The sequence below is a fragment of the Hyaena hyaena genome, unplaced genomic scaffold, assembly GCF_003009895.1.
Source record: "Hyaena hyaena isolate Hyena2069 unplaced genomic scaffold, ASM300989v1 scaffold_310, whole genome shotgun sequence".
Taxonomy (NCBI): Eukaryota; Metazoa; Chordata; class Mammalia; order Carnivora; family Hyaenidae; genus Hyaena; species Hyaena hyaena.
The window spans coordinates 1,783,069-1,807,636 of NW_024080940.1; the positions used below are offsets into that span (position 1 = coordinate 1,783,069).

A 24,568-nucleotide genomic window follows, 5' to 3' on the forward strand; every position below is an offset into this window, starting at 1 on the left:
GTGTTGTTCTAACAGTTATATTTTACAGATTTTTCTGTCATATATCTTTATTCTGGTTCATACTTAGATTGAAATATATCTCTTGAAATTAATCTTGCTTACACAGCAAAATATGTTCTAATACTAATAAAACCATATTTGATGAAGTCCCTTTTTGCTCAGCTTTGTATAAAATATGTGACTATTAGCTCTGACTATGAGCATACATTTTATTTCTAATCTCTATTTAATTACACTCTGTCTTTCTACAAAATGGATTTGAAAAGAATTAGAAGTTTTAAACGTGCAGATTGAATTGTTTAACTTAGCTGTATGATGTGTAGACTTTGTGTGTATGTCTACTAAGCAAATACTGCTAACCCAATAGTATTTAATGCGGATAACCCTATTCATTTTTCCATTTTCAGTGTGGAAAAATTAACTGAGGTAGCTCGCTATCACATTGAAACTTCAACAAAAATTCAGAGTGAACTTTATTTAGACCAAGAAGATTTCTTTATTAATGGTGATGTGAAAGTCTTTCCAGATTCCCCTCCTCCAGTACGTCCTCCGCCGGTAGAAAAGGAAGAAAATGGCACCCTGACCATCGAACAGCTTGACAACCTTCGAGATCAGTTCTTAGTTATAGCACCTCAAGGTAGGAAAAATAATTATCATGCTTTTATAAGCACAAAAAAGAATAAGGCTAATGAAGGTGGCCATCACTTGCTCACAAGTAAAACAGCCCTCTGGCATTGAGTGTCACCAGAACAAGCCCTTGCTCTGTTCTAGTTTATCATGCATTTGCTTCATGCTACATAGATCTGAATTAAACAAACAGAAGGAGAACGGTGAGTAACACTTCAGCAGTAGTGGTCCTCATTCCTGATAATTCTCTTCTTGGGCCCATCCCTGCCTCTGGCAACGAAGCTGGTACACTTGAGTATCGCTCACTCCGGCAGCGAGTGACAGAGAGAGACAGCCTTTGCATACACTTCCAGTCTAGGCTTTGTACTGGGATTATAGTTTGTGTTTCTGTCTCCCCGACCAATCTGTGAAGGGAGACCAGGGAGGAGAGAATTTCCCTTTAATATTTGCTTTTTCCCTCAGTGCTTCACAGATTAAGAACAGAACCAGATAAGCTGTCAACAAAATATTTGCTTACCTGATTAATTTGCTCACATGTACATGTACATAGTATTTTATGCACACTGATTCTGTATTTCCTTCACATTTATCATTATGGTTCTATTGCATCTGCACAGGCTTTTTTTTTTTTTTTAATTCAGGCCCTTTCTATTCCCAGATATTCTTTAATGAATTCCATCAGTTGATAGCACAGGAATTTCAGACGGATCCTGTAGGATTAGCATCTCCTCTCCATTTTATAGGCTTGGACACTGAGTCACAAAGTAGTTGTTGCCTATGTCATATGTCATCCAGGCCTCTTCAGATTCAAAGCTCTTGCCCCTTCTCACTGAATGAAGTCACCTCTTATATACAGATTTATTTTATCTTACAATATCCATGTATGGGAAAACCATTACTTTTCTCTAGAGAATAGCCAATAGCACTAACACTATTTCACTCTCAGAGTGATTATATTTCATTTGTTCTTTAAAAGTCCAGTATTTTGGGGCACCTGGGTGGCTCAGTCGAGCCTGTTTCAGATTCTGTGTCTCCCTCTCTCACTTCCCCTTCCCCGTTCATGCTCTCTGTCTCTCTCTCAAAAATAAATAAACATTTAAAAAAAATATAAGTCTAGTATTTCTAGAAACCATACTAAATCTTAGTAGTCAAAATGAAATTCCTTTTCTCTAAGTCTGAACACCTCTTTGCTAAGCCCAGCTGTTGAAACAGGTGTAACCATGTGCCTCTGGGAGAACCTCTACATGTCACCGCATCTAATCAGCTGAGCGGGTCTAAGCCTCCAATACATAAAAGCACACAAGGCAACTATGGATAGGCACCAACTCTGGCTGGAAATATTTGGGCAGGAAGAAAATGTGACCCTCACCAAGTACAAAAGAAAAAAAAAGTCACAGTTTTATAAAGCCAGCACATGTAATCCCTTCCTTCTTCCATTCGGGCAAATTCCATTCTCTTCCCCATTGTGTAGGTTTCACAATGCCCTCTTATTACATATTTTCTTCTTCACATTTGCATTTGCTCTTCATTTTATCCACACCATTTTTTACATATAAAATAAAAAGATACATGTATAAAGATTCTGAATATGAAATACGATTTGCTTTAATCCTACACTAGGGTGATGAGAAGAAAATCATCCAATTAGCAGGTCAAAACTAAAAGCATTTGCAGGCATGTGAGTAGGTGCAAGTGGACTTTGAAAATTATCAACCACTTCTAATCCCTGTTTAAGAACCTTAGTATTCATGATGATAACCATGGTACATTCTTGGATCCAACCTCTAGTCTAGAGCCTGCATTTCAGCTAAAAATTTCAAAACAAATAACAAATAGCAGATATAAGTTGACATGTATGTGTCCTAGAAGATTAATTCTAGAAAGCTTTGGGACTAAAATATGTCAACTGATACATTTATTTGTTTTCTGAATATGGTAGAATGCAACAGCTTTCAAAGTATGGTAGAAAGAGGAAGGAAGAGGGAAGAAAGGAAAGGGGGGAGGAGGGAGATAGTTATATATATATTTTAAAAAGTAGATGTAAAAAGAAAACCACTTGACTGATGGACTTAGAGTGTAATTTGAAAAGTAAAGAAGAAGAAAATATAAACTTCTATTTCGGTTCTTTCTGGAACAGAGTATCAACTTTATAAAAGTGCTCAAGACTGCAGAGGAAAGGGGGACCAGCGAGCAATGAGGTTGGTCAGGGAAAGTTTGGTGGGATAATACTTCAGAGGAAGGAAATGGAAGAAGACTGGTTTGATGGCAGGGATACATAGAATATTTAAAGTTAGAGGAACAGCCGCTAGACAATGTGCAGATAAGAGGCATGGGTGTGGATGTTCAGGGAGAGAATCAGGAGACTGCTTTGCTGCTTCTTCTCCAACTGCACGAACCATGGGCAAACAGATGGGGAGGCCTTCTCTGTCTGGGAAGCTGCCCCCACCCACCCAAGCTGGAGAATTAACACATATTTAAGAATAACAGTTGTAATTACTGCAGAGTTTACAAGGCTACATAATACTGTGAGATTTAGGAGTCTTCATGGTTCAAAATGAGTTATGGTCTATGAGCAGCCAGTTTAAACTCTTTATTATTGGCTCAATTACAATATTTTAACACACACACATGTATATGTATTTGTTGTTGTTGCTTTTCAAGTACATGTAAAAGCCTTAGCACAGAATCAGGTAGTCTATCAATACAACTCATACTCATTGTTATTATTCTTGCTAATGTTATAAAGGGAAAGTAAAATAAGAATCATTCCATTTTCTGCATCCCAGAGTCCCAATTCTGTGATGACTTTTTTGAAGTCAGGCTGCAAATGCTGACATTGCCCCTCCGTGAGGAAGCCCAATAATTACCACTCACCCTTTCTCCCCAACTCCCTGAGCCCCAAAAAGATCCTCTGACTTTAGTCTTTCTTCCTCAGCTCTGTAATTGTTGTTCAGTGCCTTAAATGATACACAGCCATCCATCTTTAAGGGAAGTCTTTTGTCATATTCCTTCTGAGAATTGGAAATCAATCTTTCATGGTACTTTCCACTGCATTTACCTTAGAAGCCTACAATTTCTAAAAACTGTCTTAGTTGAAGTGATCAGTTTTGAAAGTATGGAGCTACTGGCTGAAAGTGGCACATTTCTAAATGTGTGATCCTACAGAATTTCTTCCTTGAACTCGAAAACTGCCGTTATTTTTAAGCCAAGAAATATGATCATTTCCAAAAACTTCTTCATATATGCCAACGTAACCTATGGTATCTAAGATGCACTTTCAAGCTCACTAAAATATGGTAAAATATGAACAGATGGATTTTTCTCTAGGAAAAAAGCAAACATATTTGCACATAACAGTCATATATTACTCGGCTCACAGGATGATGTTTTAGCAAAGTTGTAAGGAGTGGTAATGTCCACTGCTTATAATGTACAAAGTTCCACTTTTTGTTATGCTATAAAAATAAAATTATTGAGGGAAATGGATAATCTTTACAAGCGACTTTAAATATTTGTGAGTAACTAGTATGTAAATGGAAAGAACTAAAGCTTAAGGAGTTTTCTGCTGAGTATTGTCCATCCCACTTGAAAAATAAAAGTCTGTTAAAATAGCCCTTACTAAAGATAATGGAAAAGTTGAAAATACATTATATACTGTAATGTTTATATTCGATGCTCCTTTCCTGGTCAAATTCTGCCACTTGTGATGATTCTAAATCTCCTTTGGTAAATGTAGTCATGAGACATAAAATACCATTTGTTGATATGATTGTTACAAATATGCCAGAAAAGAAAAATGACCTTTTGCGTGATCATCATACAAGATCATGAAAAATGCAGTGAAACAACTTGTCATGTTAGCATTTTTCTTGCCACCCAGCAAAGATCCATTCTTTAGACTCTTAGGAGCAGTTTAAGTAAGAGACAGCCAGTGGATCAGAAAGACATTCTTTCATTGACTGTCCCAAGGATCCCCACGAGTATACTCCCAGCACAGAGTGAGATTTAGTAAATATCTTCTGAATTATAACAATAGCCAATGTTGTCAGGCTCCGTGCAGGCCCCACGCTAGCATTTCCATGTTGATTCACTTTTTACCCATGGCTGGATGAATAAAGAAGACCCATCCAAGGATAAGAAGAGTCAGACAGTACTTTTCAACTCCACCTTTCATCAAATATGATTGATTAATATGATCTTGGGCAACTTACTTAGCCTCTCTCTGACTCACTTTCTTCATCTGGAAAATGGGGTATTTCAATGGAGCTGTTATGAGCTATTAAAGTCATTAATATACGTTAAGTGTTTAGAAAGTGTCTGGAACACAGAATGTGCAATTTAAGTACAATATATAAGCCATTGTGATTCAATTATATAATTATATATTTATATATATTATAGCAGTGCCATATTATTATATAATATGTTACATTATACAATAGTGATACAAACTATTCTAATTATTATCCAAAATATTAGCTCGGTATCCTGAAGGTACACACACCATAATAGGCACCTCCACCATAGTCCTGGAATATTTCCAGAAAAAAAAAAAAATACACCACCTGATGGAATTAAACCACGGGGTATCTGGCTCCCCGGTGGACCAAAAACATCTCAAACAAAAGCACTCATTTTGTGTACTGCATTAAGCTCTGGGTAGGTACATCTTGTCTCTAAGCATCAAGTGCCAAGCACATCATGAAGACAATCTTTCTCCAATGAAAGCAATTTGAAGTCTGTTGAAACTAGAACACTTTAGCAATGTTCCTCTGTCCCCACTTAAACCAAAAGAACTCCTTTTCTTTGCAAGCCCATCAGTACTCCATGTAATGCCAATAGAGATTTGGTTCATGGTTGTTTTGGCTTCTGCTGAGAGGCTATCAAGAGAGAACACATTCCAGAAAATTCTGCACCCTCATCCCTTCCTCAGGGGAGGCAGCATTTAGTTATCCAGGGCTCTAATATTGTTCTAAAAACTGACAAGGGCCCCTCCTTTGAACCTCTTTTAAAGACCCGTAGATTCAGTGATTGGTCTCAGACACGGAAAGCACAAACAGAACTCTTGTCTGTAGTGGCTAAGCTCGATCATTCAGCTACATGGTTTTTACAAGAATTCAAAGGAGGAAGTAGTTTTTACTGCCTATGTGGGTCAGCATAAGAGTTAGGCCCAGAGGAGAATTTTGAATGGAGCCTTCCAGGAAGAAAAGCAGGGGCAGGGTGTTCCGGACAAAGGGGAAAATAGAGTAGACATTGAGATTTTGAGGTTATGTGCATGACATATTCATGGAACAGCAAACAGACCAGATGGGGCAAGCGGCAGGATTTAAGGACTGTAAAAGACCTTGTGGTCAGATTGTGAAGTCTCAAAGTGGCTTGCAAAGGACATGCAGGGCAGGATTATCAAAGATATTTAGAGCCAAATGATGTGGTGAGTGGATTACAGGAAGAGACCCTGAGGGAGTTGCAGATACTGCTCTTTGTGCCTACAAAGCCTCAACCAACTGAGAGACAGGATTGAGCGCACGGGTGGGAGGTGAGAGGGGAATCATTAGAAAGTTCTGTGGATTTTTCTAAGCTAGTGGCTCTGAGAAAATTATAGAAATATGATATTAATATTTGCAGGGACATAAGCCCCATATTTTAATCTGAAAACTGCTTAAGTTAGTCTGACTTTACACAAATCAAAAACCACAGAAAGATTTCTTAGAAAAGGTTCGATGGAGAAGGATTGATGGTATTAACAAGGGTATCTCTCCAGGTGGCAAAATCTAGGGATTACTGCAAAAAGGAGTAGCCCCCATAGGTCCTGTGGTTCTCTCCGTGGGTGAACTCCTTCCGCTGTATAGATTCAGATCACGGAAATGCAGTAGTAAATCTAGAAGCCTTTGGACCTATTCAAACTGTCTGTGGGCAGGGTTTCAGCTGCTTCTTCAGGAGGAAACATATTCTCATAAAGCCAGAGAATTTGCATTAGGCAAATGAAAGTATGTGCTCAGAATTCAAGATAACACCTTCTGGAAAATCTGTTCATAAAGCTAAAAACATAAAAGCTAGCTAAATCAGTAGCAAAAGTTCAAGTCCTTTCCGTTAGCAATGAGAGATTTCTTTTACTTCTTTTTTTGTGTATTCATTCGTGTATTAGCTGGCATTTGTGTGTATCGGGCAGGCACCAGCCTGGCACTGAAGGCCTAGAGTGAGAGAATGACCCTATAGGCATGAAAATGAAGTCAGGAGGTATCAGCTACCAGAAGACTCTCTGCAGTGAAAACAGTAATATTTAGGATTTGATTTTTGCAGGGGAACAAAATGGGGCTATGTTTTAACAGTAACAACTACAAAAAACTGATTAAAAGGCAAATAGAAGTTAGATGCAAATAGGGTAAGAAAGGCAGAAGCAGATTGACTAATGTCAAAGGTTTTCTAGTAAAAGACACTAAGAACTATGAGATCATGAAAATCAATAGGGAATGTGTATTTTCTGAAACATCTGCCACATACTCACACTCATCTCGCCATTATGGAGCACAAAGGAAGTAAGTGTGGTTCTTTCTGTAAGAAGAGTTTAAAATATAGCTGAGCAGTCAGCCTAGGACAGTAAAGCAGTGAAACGAAACAAAACACTGAGCTTGTATGTCGACATGAGGTATTTTAGTATAATATCACACAAATACATAATCCACCTTTCGTTATACTATAAAATAGGACAATATCATCTAATGATCGGTAGGGTCACAGAAGTTGCAAGAGGGAAATAAATATGTGGTCTAGGCTGCCTGCCTCCTGAGAGAAATTGTATTTTAGGACATGCCTTTGTGCGATTTAAATTTTTCTGTCCTTCTGTCCAGGAAAAAAAAAAAAAAAACATATATATTCCACTCTCCGACAAGTATGTTTCAAAAATTAGACCTTTGGGGAAAAGAAAAAGTTGAGGCATGAGGCACAGCTCTTTGAAACCACCCAGGATGGGTCTCAAAGTCTGAAGCCCTTTCTGTAAGTGAACAGGTTGGCTACAGCACGGCCAGAGAGGGTGAAAAGATGTCCAAAGTGACTCTTGTAGACCTGCTGCTGTGTGTGTCCTTTGTTTTCTCACCATAGGAAGCAAATGTCAGCAAAAAGCAGTGTCCCTCTTATGCACAGAGGAACAGATTCTAGAATGAAGAAGAGCATAGCACCCTTTGCTATGAGAAACCTGTAATAATGATATAAATATGGGGGCTGTGAAGTAGGACTGCCTGCCAGCTCCCCCAGGTACAAGCACTGTGACATCAGACAAATTAATTAACCACTCTGTGCCCTAGTCTTTTTGTTTATGAAATGACAAGTAACTGGTCCATTTTGTTAACTATAAAATAGGGATAATGGATTATGAGGGTTAAATAATATAAGCCACTTAAAGCGCTAACCAGAGAACTTGACATCCACTCGTAAACACTCACTGTAACTTTTTCCAGAAATAACGAGCAAGTGTTGGGGGCATAGATTAAGCAAAATTAAGGGTAGAGGTTGGTGATGACTGAAGATAACAACGTGGAGTTATTTTAAAGGCAGGGATCCTCCAGGCGATGTGAGCGGAGTCAAAGAAAAGCAGAAAAGACCACAGAAGCTTGGCCATTACCTTCCAAAGAGGAATAATCAATTTTTGAAAATCTGGCTAAAAAAATACCCTTGGCTTATATATGATGAAATACTAAATCTTATGTTCTGTGGTCTGTGTCGTAAGCATGGAATAAAGTCAAGGGGAAATCAAGTGAGTTTTTTTTATGGCACTGACAACTTTAGGACCGAATTTCTCAATGCACATCATCTCAGTGAGGCTCATGCCAAGGCTTCACTAATGGAAGCAACAAGTGGTTCTCCGGTGAACCAAGCCACCACGGAGCTCATGGTGACGACCATGAGCAAAGTCACCCTCGGGAGAGTAGAGAACTTATTCAGATCATGCCATGCTATTGCCAAGACAGGACGCCCCCTCAAAGACTTTATCTGGATGTGCAAGTTGGATGATATGAAGGGTGTCGATATCGGCCCAGTATTCAGAACTAACAAATCAGCAAGAACATTCACGTATTTTATCGCTGAAGTGGAACGGAGAAATCTAAGAGAGAAACTAGAACAAAGTAAATTTTTCTCTGTCCTCAGTGACGGAATCACAGACAGTTCAACCAAGGAAGCTGAACTTGTCTACGTGCAGTTCGCACACTCAGGAAAAGTGCATTGCCAAATTGTTGGGGTACAGACAGTAGAAAAGAAGGATCCTCTGGAAATAAGAAATGCCATTGAGAAAACTCTAGAGAGAAATCTTCAGCTTAAGCTATCGAACCAAGACTGGGCAAAGAAACTGGTTGGTTTTGGGAGTGATGGTGCCCCTGGCTCAGAGAGAGAAAAAACTGGGGTGGCCATGCTCTTCAGAGAAATCCAGCCATGTGCACTGACTGTGTACTGCTTTGCACATCATCTTGAACTGTCTTACAAGGCAGTCTTCCAGAGCATTCCCCTGTACAATGACGTCAGAGGCCTTCTTCACAGCATCTACCACTTCTACCACAGCTCTCCTGTCCACAAGAGTTCTCTGATAACTGCTTTCAAAGGCCTTCACCTTCGCCCTGTGCTGCCTTCTCAAGTAGGGGGCAGGAGATGGCTTCAGGGATTACAGACAGCCCTCCAGAACTTTCTCAAGGGGTACCCTGCAATAGTGCAGCAACTGCATTCAGTAAGTAATTTTGAAATACCATACTATTTTACTTTATCAGACTGACAGAGAATATTTTTATTGAGAAGTTTGAAAGAATAATTTTGAGAAAGATAAACCGCCTTTCTTTTCCGAATGTATGTTACAGGCAGTTGAGGGCAGAAATGACACAAGTCACCAGAAAGCCAATGAACTCCTGGAGCTCCTTCTCCAAGCAGACATTGTTAAATTTGTCCATTTCTTAGTGGATGTCATTAATGTCCTTAGCATTCTTTCCCGTGTCAATCAGAACAGAAGTTCTTCCATTGCTGACGTATTTGCCACATTAGAGTCAACATTGGAAATGCTCAGAATGTATAAAACAAGGTGAGGAATTGGGGAATGGTTTGAGGGTCTGTAAAACTAGACAGTTTGACCGGGGGCATTGTTTGTCAGGTACTTTTTAATTTAGTTGTTGTTTATTTGGGGGATTTTTTTTCCTCCCCAGACCAGGACCAAAAGAACGTCGGGTTGATTCAGTCACCCATTTTCATGGTAACTGCCTGGGGGGAAAGGGAAACATTTCTGATGTGAGAAGCACGGTCTTAACACATCTCATCAAGAGACTGCAAGGTTGTTTCAGAGATGCCAGCCAAGATGTGGTGAAGGCTACCATGATTGGAAGCTTTAAATTGTGGCCAGCAAAGATAAATCCAGGTACCCTATATGCACTAACTTCTAACCTATTGTTCTTTGACTGTAGGTTTCTTTCATATATGTGACTTTTTTCTCTCATATATCAATGGCAGAATTTGGAGAAAATGAGGTATCCATCTTGATTGCCCACTATGAACCACTACTGGAAGCTGCTAGTGTGGAAATCCATGAAGTGGACACTGAATGGAGCATGTTGAAATTAGAGATTTACACCAGGTAAGCATAGTTGGTATTTATAAATATTTGGATAAACCTTGAGAGTCTCAATTTTTGACACTTTTCATTCTTCCCCCTAGATTTCAGAACATCCACAAATTGACCTGGGATTTTGTGAATTCTGTTTACTTGCACCAGTATCCAAATATCCTGACACTAGTGGACCTAGTGCTGACCCTCCCTTCAAGTTCTGCAGAAGCAGAACGTGGCTTTAGTCAGATGAAGCGTGCCAAGTCACAAACGCATGCCACAATCAAGGCTGAAAGTATGACAGATCTCCTGATAATTCAGCTGAATTCTCCAGACATTAATAACTTTGACCCCAGGAAAGCTATTCACTTATGGAATGCAAGAACGCCATCTTCAAACGGTGACACGAGATCTAATTCCACTTGTTCATCAGACTCGGAAACCCATTATGAAAGTGATTAGTAATATGACAAATGTGGACTTTGTCATTGATCAGAGCAAAAACAAAATTTTTTTTTCAAGAAGTTTGTTTTATTTACTAAAGTTTTTGGTGTTTTTTTTTTCTTTTTACAAATTCTTTTTAATCTGAAATTTAGAAGTAACACAGTAACTAGTCTTCACATTAAACACAAAGGGCGTTTGGCATCTGGCCAGACAAAGCCAAAATCCAAAGATTGGTTTTCCTGTACCTTTTAAGTCTGCTTCTATATCCACACATTCTTTCACGTTCTTTGGATGGAGGGGATCCTTCTAAGCAGTGGTGTCATTTTGATGTCATCTTTTGCCGAGTTATTCCTAAGGGTCACTAGACTATGATCCGAATTCCTTTAGGCCTGGCATACAGTTAACATCTTTCCTGGATAATTCTAAATGACAGTTGCATTAGATAACTAACTTAGGGCCAAACTGAGAAGGAGTGTTGTTGTTTTTTTTAATCAATGAATACAATTTCTTTTTTTTTTAAATTTTGAGAGAGAGAGAGAGGAAGAGGGGCAGAGACAAAGAGAGAGGAGAGAGAATCCTAAGCAGGCTCCAAGCTATGAGTATGGAGCTCAACTCTGGGCTCGAAATCTGAGCTAAAATCAAGAGTCAGATGTTTAACTGATCGATCCACCCAGGGGCCTCCCATGAATAAAATTTCTAAGTTTATGTTGGTATTATCCCATTTTATGTGAAGATCACATTGCCACATGCCTTGGGGCACATGTAAGGGATAAGATCAAATATTAAAATAGTTTCACATTTCACAGTAAGGCCACCAGATAAACAATCCCTATGTAAGCTGGAAGTATTACCTTACAACACTTTCCTTGCAACATAGCTGTTAAAGACAGTGAGAATATATTGCACATCTAACAGAATTTTTAAATACTTAGACTCTCTTCATGGTTTTCTAAAAATAGATTTTATTTATGGTTTCATCTTAAGGAACATGAATGGTTTCTTTCCTTTTTTAAAAAAAATGTTTATTTATTTTGAGAGAGAGTGCGTGTGTGTGCGTGAGCGCATGCACGTGCGTGCAACCACACACACACACACACACACGTGAGTTGGGGAGAGGCAGAAGGAGAGGAAGAGTGAAATCCAAGCAGGTTCCATGCCCAGCACAGAGCCCAACATGAGACTCGGTACCATAACCACAAGATTATGACCTGAGCTGAAATCAAGAGTCAGATGCTTAACAGACTGAGCCACCCAGACACCTCATGAATGATTTATTTCTAACTTGTCTAAAAACCAATATGTTTTTTGCTGAAAATAAAGCTCATTTTACTGAAAATTCTACTACCTGGGAAATATTCTCATCTCTATAAAATATTCTCATCTCTATAAAACTGGATACTCAGGTTTGATTTTTAAAAAAGGATAGAGAATTTATTTCTGAACAACCCATCAGGTGTCCAGTCATATCAAAGAAAAAGTCTGCTCTTGCCACCCAGAAAATTAACCTCCAAATCTCAAAATTGTGTGTTTGGTTTGAACCACTGATATTTTAAAAGGATTAATACATTTTCTTAAAGATTAGAAGAAGATAAAGTTGACATTGGACTTTTATAAATGCTAAAAATTCAGGTGTAAAAAAAAATTTGAAATGCTACATCTATGTTCTGCTTTTTTATTTCTAAACAAGGAAAGATAGCTATTACTCTGGACCTGAAATATCCAAATACAGATAGGAGCTCTCCTGACTCTAGAAGGTACTTTTGTCAGAGGGGTTAGACAGATGTTTTTAAAGCATATTTATTTATTTTGTTTTTCTATTTCTTTTTTCATGCAAGTGCATGCAATCTGAAATAAGAGACAGACAAAACAGACTTCTCATTTAGACAGAATAAAATGGATTAATATATAAGGGCAAAGCATTTAAAAGGTTGGTGATCTTTTATGAAATAATTTGGAATATTGAACCAACCATATGATTAAATTATTGCTTCAAATCCAGTAATTTAACAGCTCAAGTGTCCCTGCATTTACAAAAAAACAAATCTATACTGAACAAAGAGAAAAGTGAGGATAAATGTGTTACTTTGATCACAGTCATGATTTGCATGTATCTGAAAACACCTTTATCCCATACTCACCTAAATCTTTTACTCTTGTGCTCCACTATATGTAGGAAAACCTCGAGTTGTTTTTCTTTTTTAATTCAACCTATTCTGAGCAAAAAGTCAAAGGAATATTCCAAATTAAAGTATAAAGGTTTGCTCAATCTGAAATGATTTATTATCCAGCCAAAAAAAACATTTTGACTTAGCTGAGAAACAATAATGAAAACTTATCAGGAAATTGATTATAATTTTTATGTTTTCAAATGTCTTGTTTCTCTAAAGTTTGCAGTTTTAAATAATATGAATAAAATGATTGTTCAAATACCCATTTTGTTTCCGTGTTAGCAAAAGAAACAAAACCCTGTCAAATAATATAATTGAAAAAGTATTTTTCATTGTATTGTAGGCATAATAGGACATAAATCATTTACTGACATTCTGCTGGATTTGGTAACCCTGAACCTTGGAACAAACAACTTTCCTAGTAGTTGGATGCACCTCACTCAAACTGAAGTAAGTTTCCATTTTGTTTGGGTTTCAAAACTCAGAATTCTTCTTATTTGATTAAGTCAATAGTTTAAAAATCACCAGTACTTGCACAGTGTCTGACATTTAGTAGGCAATTGCTAAAACTTGAATGAATATATAAATGAACTTGAATGTAAGACGTACTATGTGTGTGCTTAACATTTAAAGAATGAATGACGATGTTAACAGTCAATGAAACATTATGGAGACTCTGAGTCTCAGCCTGTGAGTTTGTATCTGTTACCTCTGGAAGGAATGATTCTAACCAGTAGCAGTAGATGATTCTAGAAGTTCTTGTTCTGTTCCTTAAGGAAACAGAAAGCAAAATGTCAGAAAGCAAAATGGTTATAGTACCTCCCTACTGGCTGTAGAGCCCTTTCCCAGCCACTTTTATCATCTTTAATCTTCAAAAAGAATAAAAGTTGCTGTCACTAGAGTCAAGTCACATGTATAAGTCATGTATAAATTTGTTGTGTAACAGGAAGAGAAAAAACCAAATGTCAAGGAAGCAAAAAGTGAAACACTGTCTAGGTACTGTTTGGTGGGGGTTGGTTGGTAGAAACTGAGGGAACACGTCTGATAACAGGCTCTATTCACCAATATAAACTCCTCTTTCCTTCATCTGTATGTCTTACAAAGAAACACAAAGTGATAGCTTCAAGATAGAATCATACAAATATTCCAATGGCAATTCCTGTTTTCTTCTAGTTGCAGGAGTTAACATCCTTATTAATAATAAACTCAGAGTTTGTGGACTGGCGGAAATTCCTATTAGTAATCTCGATGCCTTGGCCCATCCCTCTGGAGGAAGAACTCCTCGAGACCCTGCAGAGGTTCAAGGCTGTGGATGAAGAACTGCTGGGCACCATAACTTTTGAGCAGTATATGCAGGTTGCTATCAGCACCTAGTGGCACTAATAATACCAGAATACTTTTGACCTAAGAAATGTATTACTCACTGATGTCACATTGCCAGGTCTTGGGCCAGTGTTCTGCTCCTTGGATGTCTATGTCTGGGTACCCAGAAGCAGCATAGACACTGTCCAAGTCCCAGGTGGAAGTGTCTGGAAAAAGCCAAAGATGCTCAGAGAGCTAAGGGTTCTGAAAGAAGTTACATAAACTTCATTATCCTTCACCCAGTTCCTACCTACACAGTGGTTCTCCACCTTGTCTGTAATTTAGAATCACCTGCAGAGCTTTTAATATCTGATGCTCAATTCCCAGTACTCTGGGAGTGACAACAGTACTACCCAGGAAAATGAACACAGGGAAAAGGGAAAGTTTTTTTTTTCTTTTGGTGAATGATGAGATAGTTTTTGACAAGTTGAGTTTAAAATGTCCGTAGGAAATGCAGATAGAAACATTCAATCTGATAACAGCAGATGCAGAAGGGATTGCAAGTCACTATCATGTATGCAATTGTTAAATTTATGAATGGATGAGACACCCAAAGGAAGTATGGAAGGTGACGAATAACTCAGTAGCATGATACTTGGTCATTGGGCTTGACAGGTAACTGGTGACCTTTACCAGAGCAATTCTGGTGGAGTACAGAATCCAGATTGCAGAGGATTGATTAAATGATTTCCAGGAAGGGAAGATAAGAAATATCAATTCATTTTTTAGAAGTTTGAGTAAGGAAGGAGAATAAAACCCAATAACTAAGAGGGCCTGAATTACTTATTTGGTGTCTACTAATTGAAATCATCCTATTGCTCACCATTGCACATTGCTGGTAGACACAAAAGATGTAAGTGTTTATAAGGCACTAGTTCTGAAATAGGGTAATACTCTTTAGGTGCCTGAATCTCATGTATATTTCAATATTGAAAGAGCACATCCCTTCCTGATTCTCTCTTTGTCCTTAATTAATGGATGGCATGCTTATAGACAGTGCTGATGTGCCCACACTCATGCTGTTGAGCCAGAGGAAGTAACACTCGAATATGAGGAGGTTCCTTCAAAGCGGATCAAGACAGGTGCTAGGCTGATTGTGCTTTTTGATATGTGTTCTTCCTAAGTGGAGCAATTTATGAATTCTGTCCCTGTCTTTAAATTAAAACTTTTGAAAATGATTTTGTCTGAAAACAAAAACAGCAGAGCAAAACTTACTCTGTTTTCATCATTGGGTTAAGATTTTTAAAAGTGAGCATTTGAGAAATTACCAACCTTCAATACAGTGTGTGCCAATTAACATAGGATATCAACTTAAACATCCTTTTGTATAACATGAAACAAACAAAGGATGTTGGCAATTTTTACCAAAATACTGAGCCAAAACCAGAAAGCTCCCTTACCAAAAGTATAAATTTCTTAGAGAAAGTTGGCCACTGCATTTAAAAGAAACTCAGAAGTACTTATTTGAATACCTCCTGTGTTTGGGAAGCAGTTGATTTCTGAGGTAAGCATTCTCCCTGCCCACCTAGACACCCCCACAGGAGCCCCAAGACAAGGAGGCCATTTTCAAAGGCCCACTTGACCGTCACACATGACTTTCACAAGTTTCCAACATTTGCTAGCTTACACACACACACACACACACACACACACAAAACCCAAAACCAAAAAAAAAAGTTATATGGGAAGAGTCAAAAACACTTCTAGAGCAAAATTTTATGAGATGTGTTAAAAATGCTACATTAGAACAGTAAAATAACATAATACACATCACTGAAATTGAGTTCCCTAGGAGAGAAAAGGGCTCTAGGCTTTTTTTCTGTCTTTTTTCTTTTCTTTTGACGAACAGCAGGTTCACCACAATAGCCACTTAAGAGTGTGCTGCTTTCCCCAGCTTCTAAAATGGAATGAGAGAGTTGAAGTGGGTTGGACTCTGTACCTGGGCTGAACGCTGCAAGCCTAGAAGCCCACAGGTGTCCTGCAGCTGTCCGTCACATGCTTGTGGACATTGAGCCACACTGTGTAGGAGTCTTTGGTATTGAACCCCCAGCTCACTTTCTGTCTGTGAGGATGCATGTTATTGCAGGCTCAATGAGCCAGATGTTCTGGGATCCAAACAAAGCAACACTTACTCTTTAAGAAAAGGTTTAAAAAATACTTTGGCCATGTTTTAGCAAGAGAGAGGAGGCATTTCCATCTTTTAAAGAGAAATCACCTAATAACCCCATGAGGCAAGGTATGATTGACAGAGCCTTACTTCATCAATGTAAACCCCACTCTACAGGTTCACATTTCACATTTCAGATTGCTAACATTTTCACAGATGATTTTTTTCATTTCTTTTTTAATATAATGTATAATTAGCTAACATACAGTTTTTGTACAGTGTGCTCTTGGTTTTGGGGGTAGGCTCCCATGGTTCATCACTTACATACACACCCAGTGCTCGTCCCAACAGGTGCCCTTCTCAATGCCCATCACTCATTTTCCCATCCCCCACTCCCTCGTCACCCCTCAGTTTGTTCTTTTTATTTAAGAGTCTCATATGGTTTGCCTCCCTCCCACTCTGCAACTGTTTTTCCTCTTCCCTTCCCCCATGGTCTTCTGTTAAGTTTCTCAAGCTCCACATATGAGTGAAAATATATGATATCTGTCTTTCTCTGACTGACTTATTTCACTTAGCATAATACCTTCCAGTTCCATCCACACTGCTGCAAATGGAATGATTTCATTATTTCTCATTACCAAGTAGTAATCCATTGTATATATAAACCACATCTTCTTTATCCATTCATTGGTTGATGGACATTTAGGCGCTTTCCATAATTTGGCTATTGTTGAAAGTGCAGCTATAAACATTGGGGTACATGTGCCCCTATGAATCAGCACTCCTGTATCCTTTGGATAAATTCCAGGTAGTGCTATTGCTTGGTCATAGGGAATTCTATTTTTAATTATTTGAGGAAACTTCACACTGTTTTCCAGAGTGGCTGCACCAATTTGCAGTCCCACCAACAGTGCAAGAGGGTTCCCATTTCCCCACATCCTCACCAGCATCTGTTGTTTCCCAAGTTGTTAATTTTAACCACTCTTAACAGTGTGAGTTGGTATCTCAGTGTGGTTTTGATTTGTATTTCCCTGATGATGACTGATATTGAGCAATTTTTCATTTGTCTGTTGGCCATCTGGATGTCTTCTTTGGAAAAGTGTTTATTCATATCTTCTGCCCATTTCTTCATTGGATTATTTGATTTGCAGGTATTGAGTTTGGTAAGTTCTTTATAGATTTGGGATACTAACCCTTTATCTGATATGTCATTTGCAACTATCTTTTCCCATTCCGTAGGTTGTCTTGTAGTTTTGTTGATTGTTTCCTTTGCCGTGCAGAAGCTTTTTATCTTGAGGTCCCAACAGTTCATTTTTGCTTTTAATTCCCTTGTCTTTGAGAGGTGTCGAGCAAGAAATTGCTGCGGCTGAGGTCAAAGAGGTTGTTGCCTGCTTTCTCCTCTAGGGTTTTGTTGGTTTCCTGTCTCACATTTAGATCTTTCATTCCTTTTTGAGTTTATTTTTGTGTATGGTGTAAGAAAGTGGTCTACTTTCATTCTTCTGCATGTTGCTTTCCAGTTCTCTCAGCACCATTGCTAAAGAGACTCTCTTTTCTCCATTAGATACTCTTTCCTGATTTATCAAAGATTAGTTGGCCATGCATTTGTGGGTCCAATTCTGGGTTCTCTATTCTATTCCATTAGTCAATGTGTCTGTTTTTGTGCCAATACCATACTGTCTTGATGATTACAGCTTTGTAGTAGAGACTAAAGTCTGGGATTGTGATGCCTCCCACTTTGGTTTTCTTCTTCAATATTGGCTATCCGGGGTCTTTCCTGATTCCATACAAATTTTAGGATTGTTTGTTCTAGCTTTGAGAAGAATGCCAGTATAATTTTGATTGGGATGGCATTGAATGTGTAGATTGCTTTGGGTAGTATTGACATTTTAACAATGTTTAGTCTTCCAATCCATGAGCATAGAATGCTTATGCCATTTCTTTGTGTCTTCTTCAATTTCCTTCATAAGCTTTCTATAGTTTTAAAAATACAAATCTTTTACATCTTTGGTTAGGTTTATTCCTTTGTATTTTATGGTTCTTGGTGCAATTTTAAATGGGATCGATTTCTTGACTTCTCTTTCTGTTGCTTCATTATTGGTGTATAAAAATGCAACCAATTTCTATACATTGATTTTGTACTCTGCGACTTTGCTGAATTCCTATATCAGTTTTGGCAGAGTCTTTCATGTTTTCCAGGTACAGTATCATGTCGTCCACAAAAATGAAAGTTTGACTTCTTTGCCAATTTTGATGCCTTTTATTTCGGTTTGTTGTCTCATTGCTGATGCTAGGACTACCAACACTATGTTAAACAAGAGTAGTGAGAGTGGACATCCCTTTTTTGTTCCTGATCTAAGGGAGAAAGCTCCTAGTTTTTCCCCATTGAGGATGATATTAGCTGTGTGCTTTTCATATATGGCTTTTATCTTTTCATATATGGCTTTTATCTTTTCATATATGGCTTTTATGATGTTTAGATATGTTCCTTCTATCCTAACTTTCTTGAGGGTTTTTATTAAGAAAGGATGCTATATTTTGTCAAATACTTTTTCTGCATCTATTGACAGGATCATATGGTTCTTATCTTTTCTTTTATTAATGTGATGTATCACATTGATTTATTTGCAAATATTGAACCAGCCCTGAAGTCCAGGAATGTATCCTGTTTGATCATGGGAATAATTCTTTTAATATGCTGTAGAATTTGATTTGCTTGTTGAGAATTTTTGCGTCCATGTTCATCAGGAATATTGGCCTATAATTCTCCTTTTTTCTGTGGTCTCTGTCTGGTTTGGGAATCAAGGCAATGCTGGCTTCATAGAATGAGTGCAGAAGTTTTTCTTCATTTATATTTTTTGGAACAGCTTAAGAAGGATAGTTATTAACTCTGCTTTAAATGTCTGGTAGAATTCCTCTAGGCAGCCATCTAGTCTAAGACTTTTATTTGTTGGGATATTTTTGATAATTGATTCAATCCCTTCACTAGTTATGGATCTTTTCAGTTTTTTTATTTTTTCCCTTTTGAGTTTTGGTAATGTGTGGGTGTCTAGGAATTTGTCTATTTCTTCCAAGTTGTCTAGTTTGTTAGCACATAATTTTTCATAGTATTTTCTGATAATTGTATTTCTGAGATATTACTTGTGATAAGTCCATTTTCATTCATAATTTTATCTATTTGAATCCTCTCTCTTTTCTTTTTGAGAAGTCTGGCTAAGGGTTTATCAATTTTGTTTATTTTTTCAAAAACTAGCTTAGTTTCATTGATCTGTTCTACTGTGTTTTTTGGATTCTATAAGGTTTATTTCTACTCATATTTATTATTTCTCTTCTTCTGTTGGCCTTGGAGTTACTTTACAGTTCTGCGTCTAGTTCCTTTAGTGTGCTGTTAGATTTTGTATATTGGGATTTTACTTGCTTCTTGAGATAAGCCTAGACTGCAATCTATTTTACTCTTAGGACTGCCTTTGTTGCATCCCAAAGGGTTTGGACTGTTGTGTTTTCATTTTCATTTGTTTCCATATATTTTTAAATTTCTTCTTTAATTGCCTGGTTGACCCATTCATTCTTTAGTAGGATGTTCTTTAACCTCCATGCATTTGGAGGTTTTCCAACCTTTTTCTTGTGGTTGATTTGAAGTTTCATAGCATTGTGATCTGAAAATGTGCATGGCATGATCTCAGTTTTTTTATATTTATTGAGGGCTGTTTTGTAACCCAGTATGTGATATATTTTGGAGAATGTTTCATGTGCACTCAAGAAGAACATGTATTCTGCTGCTTTAGCATGAAAAGCTCTGAATATATCTGCCAAGTCCTTCTGGTCCAGTGTATCATTCAGGGCCATTGTTTCTTTATAGATTTCCTGCCTGGATGATCTGTCCATTGCTGTAAGTGGAGTACTAAAGTCCCCTGCAGTTACCACATTCTTACCAATAAGATCGATTATGTTTGTTATTAATTGTTTTATATATTTGGGCGGTCCGTATTGGGTGCATAAACATTTAAAATTGTTAGCTTCTCTTGATGAATAGACCCTAGCTTTTGACTTCCAGTAGCATGGCAGATGGTTCTTCATCCCCTCACTTTCAATCTGAAGGTGTCTTCAGGTCTAAAATGGGTCTCTTATAGACAGAAATTAGATAGGTCTTTTTTTTTTTTTTTTATCCATTCTGATACCCTCTGTCTTTTGATTGGAGCATTTAGTTCACTTACATTCAGTGTTATTATTGAAAGATGTGGATTTAGAGTCATTGTGTTTATCTGTAGGTTTGATGCTTGTAGTGATGTCTCTAGTCCTTTGTGGTCTTTGTAATGTTCCACTCACAAAGTTCCCCTTAAGATCTTCTGTAGGGCTGGTTTAGTGGTGATGAACTCCTTCAGTTTCTGTTTCTCTGGGGAAACCTTTATCTCTCCTTTTATTCTGAATGATAGGCTTGCTGGATAAAGATCCTTGGCTGCATATTTTTCCTATTCAGCACATTGAATGTTTTCTGCCACTCCCTTGTGGCCTGCCATGTTTCAGTAGATAGGTCTGCTACTACCCTTATGTGTCTACCCTTGTAGGTTAAGGCCTGTTTGTCTCTAGCTACTTTCAGAATTCTGTATCTTTGAATTTTGCCAGTTTCACTATGGTATGTCATGCCAAAGATCAATACCTGTTACATCTGGAGGGAGTTATCTGTGCCTTCTGGATTTCAATGTCTATATCTTTCCCCAGATTGGGGAAGTTCTCAGCTATGATTTGTTCAAGTACACCTTCTGACCCTTTCTCTCCCTTCTTCTGGAACTCGTATGATATGGGAATTGTTCCATTTGATTGAATCACTTAGTTCTCTAATTCTCCCCTCCTGGTCTAGAATTTTTTTTATCTCTCTTTTTCTCAACTTTTTCTTTTTCCATAATTTTACCTTCTATTTCACTTATTCTCCCTCTCTGCCTCTTCAATAGTCATTGTCACTACCTCTAGTTTATTTTGCACCTCTTTTACAGCATTTTAAAATTCAGCATGACTATTTTTTAGTTACTTGATCTCCGCAGCAATAGATTCTCTGCTGTCTTCTATGCTTTTTATCCAGCCCAGTGATTAATCTTATGACTATCATTCTAAACTGTTGTTCAGTTATATTGTTTATATCTGTATTGGTCAATTCTTTAGCTGTCATTTCTTCCTGGAATTTCTTTTGAGGAGAATTCTTCCACTTCATCATTTTGGCAGGTTTTCTGTTCCTTATGTATTTTAAAAGCTTGTCAGGTGCCCTGCACCTGTGAGCACTACTATATTAAAGAGAGGTCATACACTGCCCAGGGCCTGGCCCTTCAGAAGGTATTTTTTGCTCTCTGTTGTTGTGACTTTGGTTGCCTTATCTCCCTACTCATAGTGATGTTTTGGACCCTCCAGGAGGTATGCTTTGATTTGTTCCTTGAAGTAGTCCTGGAAAAGAAAACAAACAAACAAACAAAAAAGAAAGAAAGAAAAACAAACAAACAAAAAGTAAAAACAAAAACAAACAGAAACAAACAAAAACAAAAAACCAGAAACACCCACTACCACTAAACCACTGGGTGGGGCAGTGATGGAAGAAGCCTTATCTCATACAAAGAGAGAAATGACAGGGGCAGGGAGAAAAGAAAAGAAAATTGACCAGACGTAGAAACTATATAGCTTAATCCAGAGAGAGAGAGAAAAGAAAAAAATAAAGAAGGAGATGTAGAACAGGTATAACCAGAATAGCCAGAATAGAGGAGGGAAGAAATAAAAAGGAGAAAAGGAAGAAAAACACATATATAATAAAATTGTCCAAGAATGAAACCAGGAAATGCAAAACTACTGGGTACCTTGGAACCCATGGCAGCTCTGGTCTGGTGGAGGGGATACCTGGTTTGTCAGTGTCAATCCTGCTCCAGTAGGTACGCAGCTAACAGGTGCCATGGTTTGGTGTAGGTAGGTCCCGCCTCCACTGTGGCTGGCTGTATGTTCCCTGAAGCCCCACCTTGTTGGTGATGGGGAGAAAAATGGCGACACCACAATTTCTCCCTCCCAGACCAGGCGTCCCAAACCACTCTGTTCAGGTCATCCTCACAGTGCTGTGTGGGCATGAACAAGGTAGTTTGTCCTGATCCACCAACTCCTGTGCCTCCCTGGCACTTGGCTGAGATTTAAACTCCAATGTCTTAAAGGGTCCCACTCTGTGCCCAGGTTATGGGAAAGTGCCGCTCCAAGCTGCCAATATTTGGCCTCTGGCTGGCAGGCACAGGCAGTCTTTGCCCTTTGAACAGTTATATACCTTCTTCCCACAGCACTCTAGGGAGGGGATTGCTTTCCCCCACTGCAAACTGTGCCTCTAAACTAGTTACGGAGCCCAGGGCTGGCTCTCCTCCTCCCCAGGTGCGCTAACAGGGCAGCGGGCCTCATTCCAGAGAAAGCCTTGCAATAGACATTGGATCTTTCTCCATCCCGGTCGGAGGTTTTTCTCTTGTCCAGATACAGTCCTATGCTTCCCCAGCCTCTCTTTCTCTTCCCTTTTGTCTCTTCACAGAAGGTGATCCCTCCCCTAATTCATTTTATCTCTCCCAGTTCATGGTCATGCACCTATGACCCATCAGGTTGTCCCCGTGGGTCCCTGGAGATGTCTTTGTTACTCTGCAGCCTAGACTCTTGGAATTCAAAGTCCTTTGACCTTAACAGTACTGTGTTTGAGGGATGAGGGAGTTTCAGGACCCCCTACTTCGCCAAGTTGGATCCCCCATGGATGACTTTTTAGGAATTATAAGTTGTTTACCAGTCAGGTTATTTTCTATCCTTTCTAAAGTGACCCTCTTCTGTACAAAATACACTATTTTCTAATTTATGCAATATCATATATTATTAGAAAACTAATATGAATGATTACTTGATTTTAAGGGAAAACTCCTGTGCATGAGAAAAATTATATATGGAATTGAGAGTTGGTTGGAAAATGATAGAAAGGGTACTTTCTCTGTTTCCTTTTTTCCCCTCTAGCTTCACTTAATATTTCCCCAGTTTTCAACAAATGATTATTGTGTTCCTTGGTGTGGTTTTCTCGTGTTCCTCTGCCTAGGGTTCATTGAGCTCTTGAATCTCTGTGGGTTTTATAGTTTTTCTCAGATTGGAAAATTTGAGGATTTTTTTCTAAATATTTTTTCTGCACATACACTCCTCAAAATCCAATCACATATGTACTGTCCCACAAGTCACTGAGCCTCTTGGTTCATTTTTTTCCAGTCTTTTTTTTTTCTCTATGCTTTACTTTGTATTCATTTCTATGCCTATGTCTTCAAATTCACTGATAATTTCCTCTACAGAACTGAATCTGTTATTAATACCATGCAGTGCATTTTTCATTTCAGATATTAAATTTTTTATCTCTAGTAATTCAAGTTGGTTCTTATTTATATCTTCCATTTTCCTCTTCATATATGCATGTTTTTCACTATCTCCCTGAACAAATGAAATGTATTTAGAATAGCCAAATGAACATCTTTCTCTGTTCATTCTATCATCTGTGTCATTTTTGTGTTTGTTTCCTTTGAGTGATGTTTCTTCTGAAAGTGATGTTATGGCTTTTTTGCATACCTAATAACTTTATTGGATGCCAGATGTTGTGAATCTTATTTTCTTGTGTGCCCAATTTTAGATACTTTTAAATATTGTTGGGCCTGCAGCAGTATTACTTGGAATCACTTCTGTCCTCTCAATGTTACAATAAGATTTGTAAGGATGGGTCCAGAGTGGCTAATCTAGCCGCACTGCTAAGGCAGTTATCTCTTGGGGACTCTTTAATGCTTGTGTTTGGGGAGATCCTTCCACTCTGCCTACTGGTATCATGGATTCTTCCCACCCTATTTGAGTCTCAGGAATTGTTCAGCTCACTCCTTTCCTCTGGTTCTTTGTCCAGCTTCTGGTATCTTACACAAACACACATCCAAAGATTGGCTCTCACTCAAAACTTGCAGAGATCCCTCTGTGAATCTCTAGGTCTTGTTCTCAGTGCATCTCTAGTATTCCACCTTGAAAATTCTAGCCATTTCAGCCTCCTCAATAACAAAGGCTGTCTTCTCTAATCAACAAGCTACCGGGCTCTATTTGGATGCCTGTCCTGGAACTGAAGCCTGGAAACTCACTCCAGGTTGGAACACTAGTAGGACTCCTTGATTGCTTTCCTTAGTTCAGGAATTACTGTGCTATGTTCCCTGTTGTCTAATGTCTAGAAAATCATCTTTCAGTTATGTGTTCGTTTTTCTTATTGTTTAAGGCAGGAAGGTATTT

General features: G+C 38.3%; 1 protein-coding gene across 1 annotated transcript in view; it reads left to right on the forward strand.

The window, feature by feature from the left end:
- The window catches only part of SPEF2 (sperm flagellar 2), a 186,052-nt gene that overhangs the window by 139,376 nt on the left and 22,108 nt on the right, over positions 1-24,568 (forward strand). Inside the window, exons 30-32 of the mRNA XM_039248276.1 lie at positions 408-637; positions 13,157-13,263; positions 13,987-14,169. Of these exons, the coding sequence (XP_039104207.1) occupies positions 408-637; positions 13,157-13,263; positions 13,987-14,169 (520 nt within the window). The remainder of the gene's footprint in view (positions 1-407; positions 638-13,156; positions 13,264-13,986; positions 14,170-24,568) is intronic.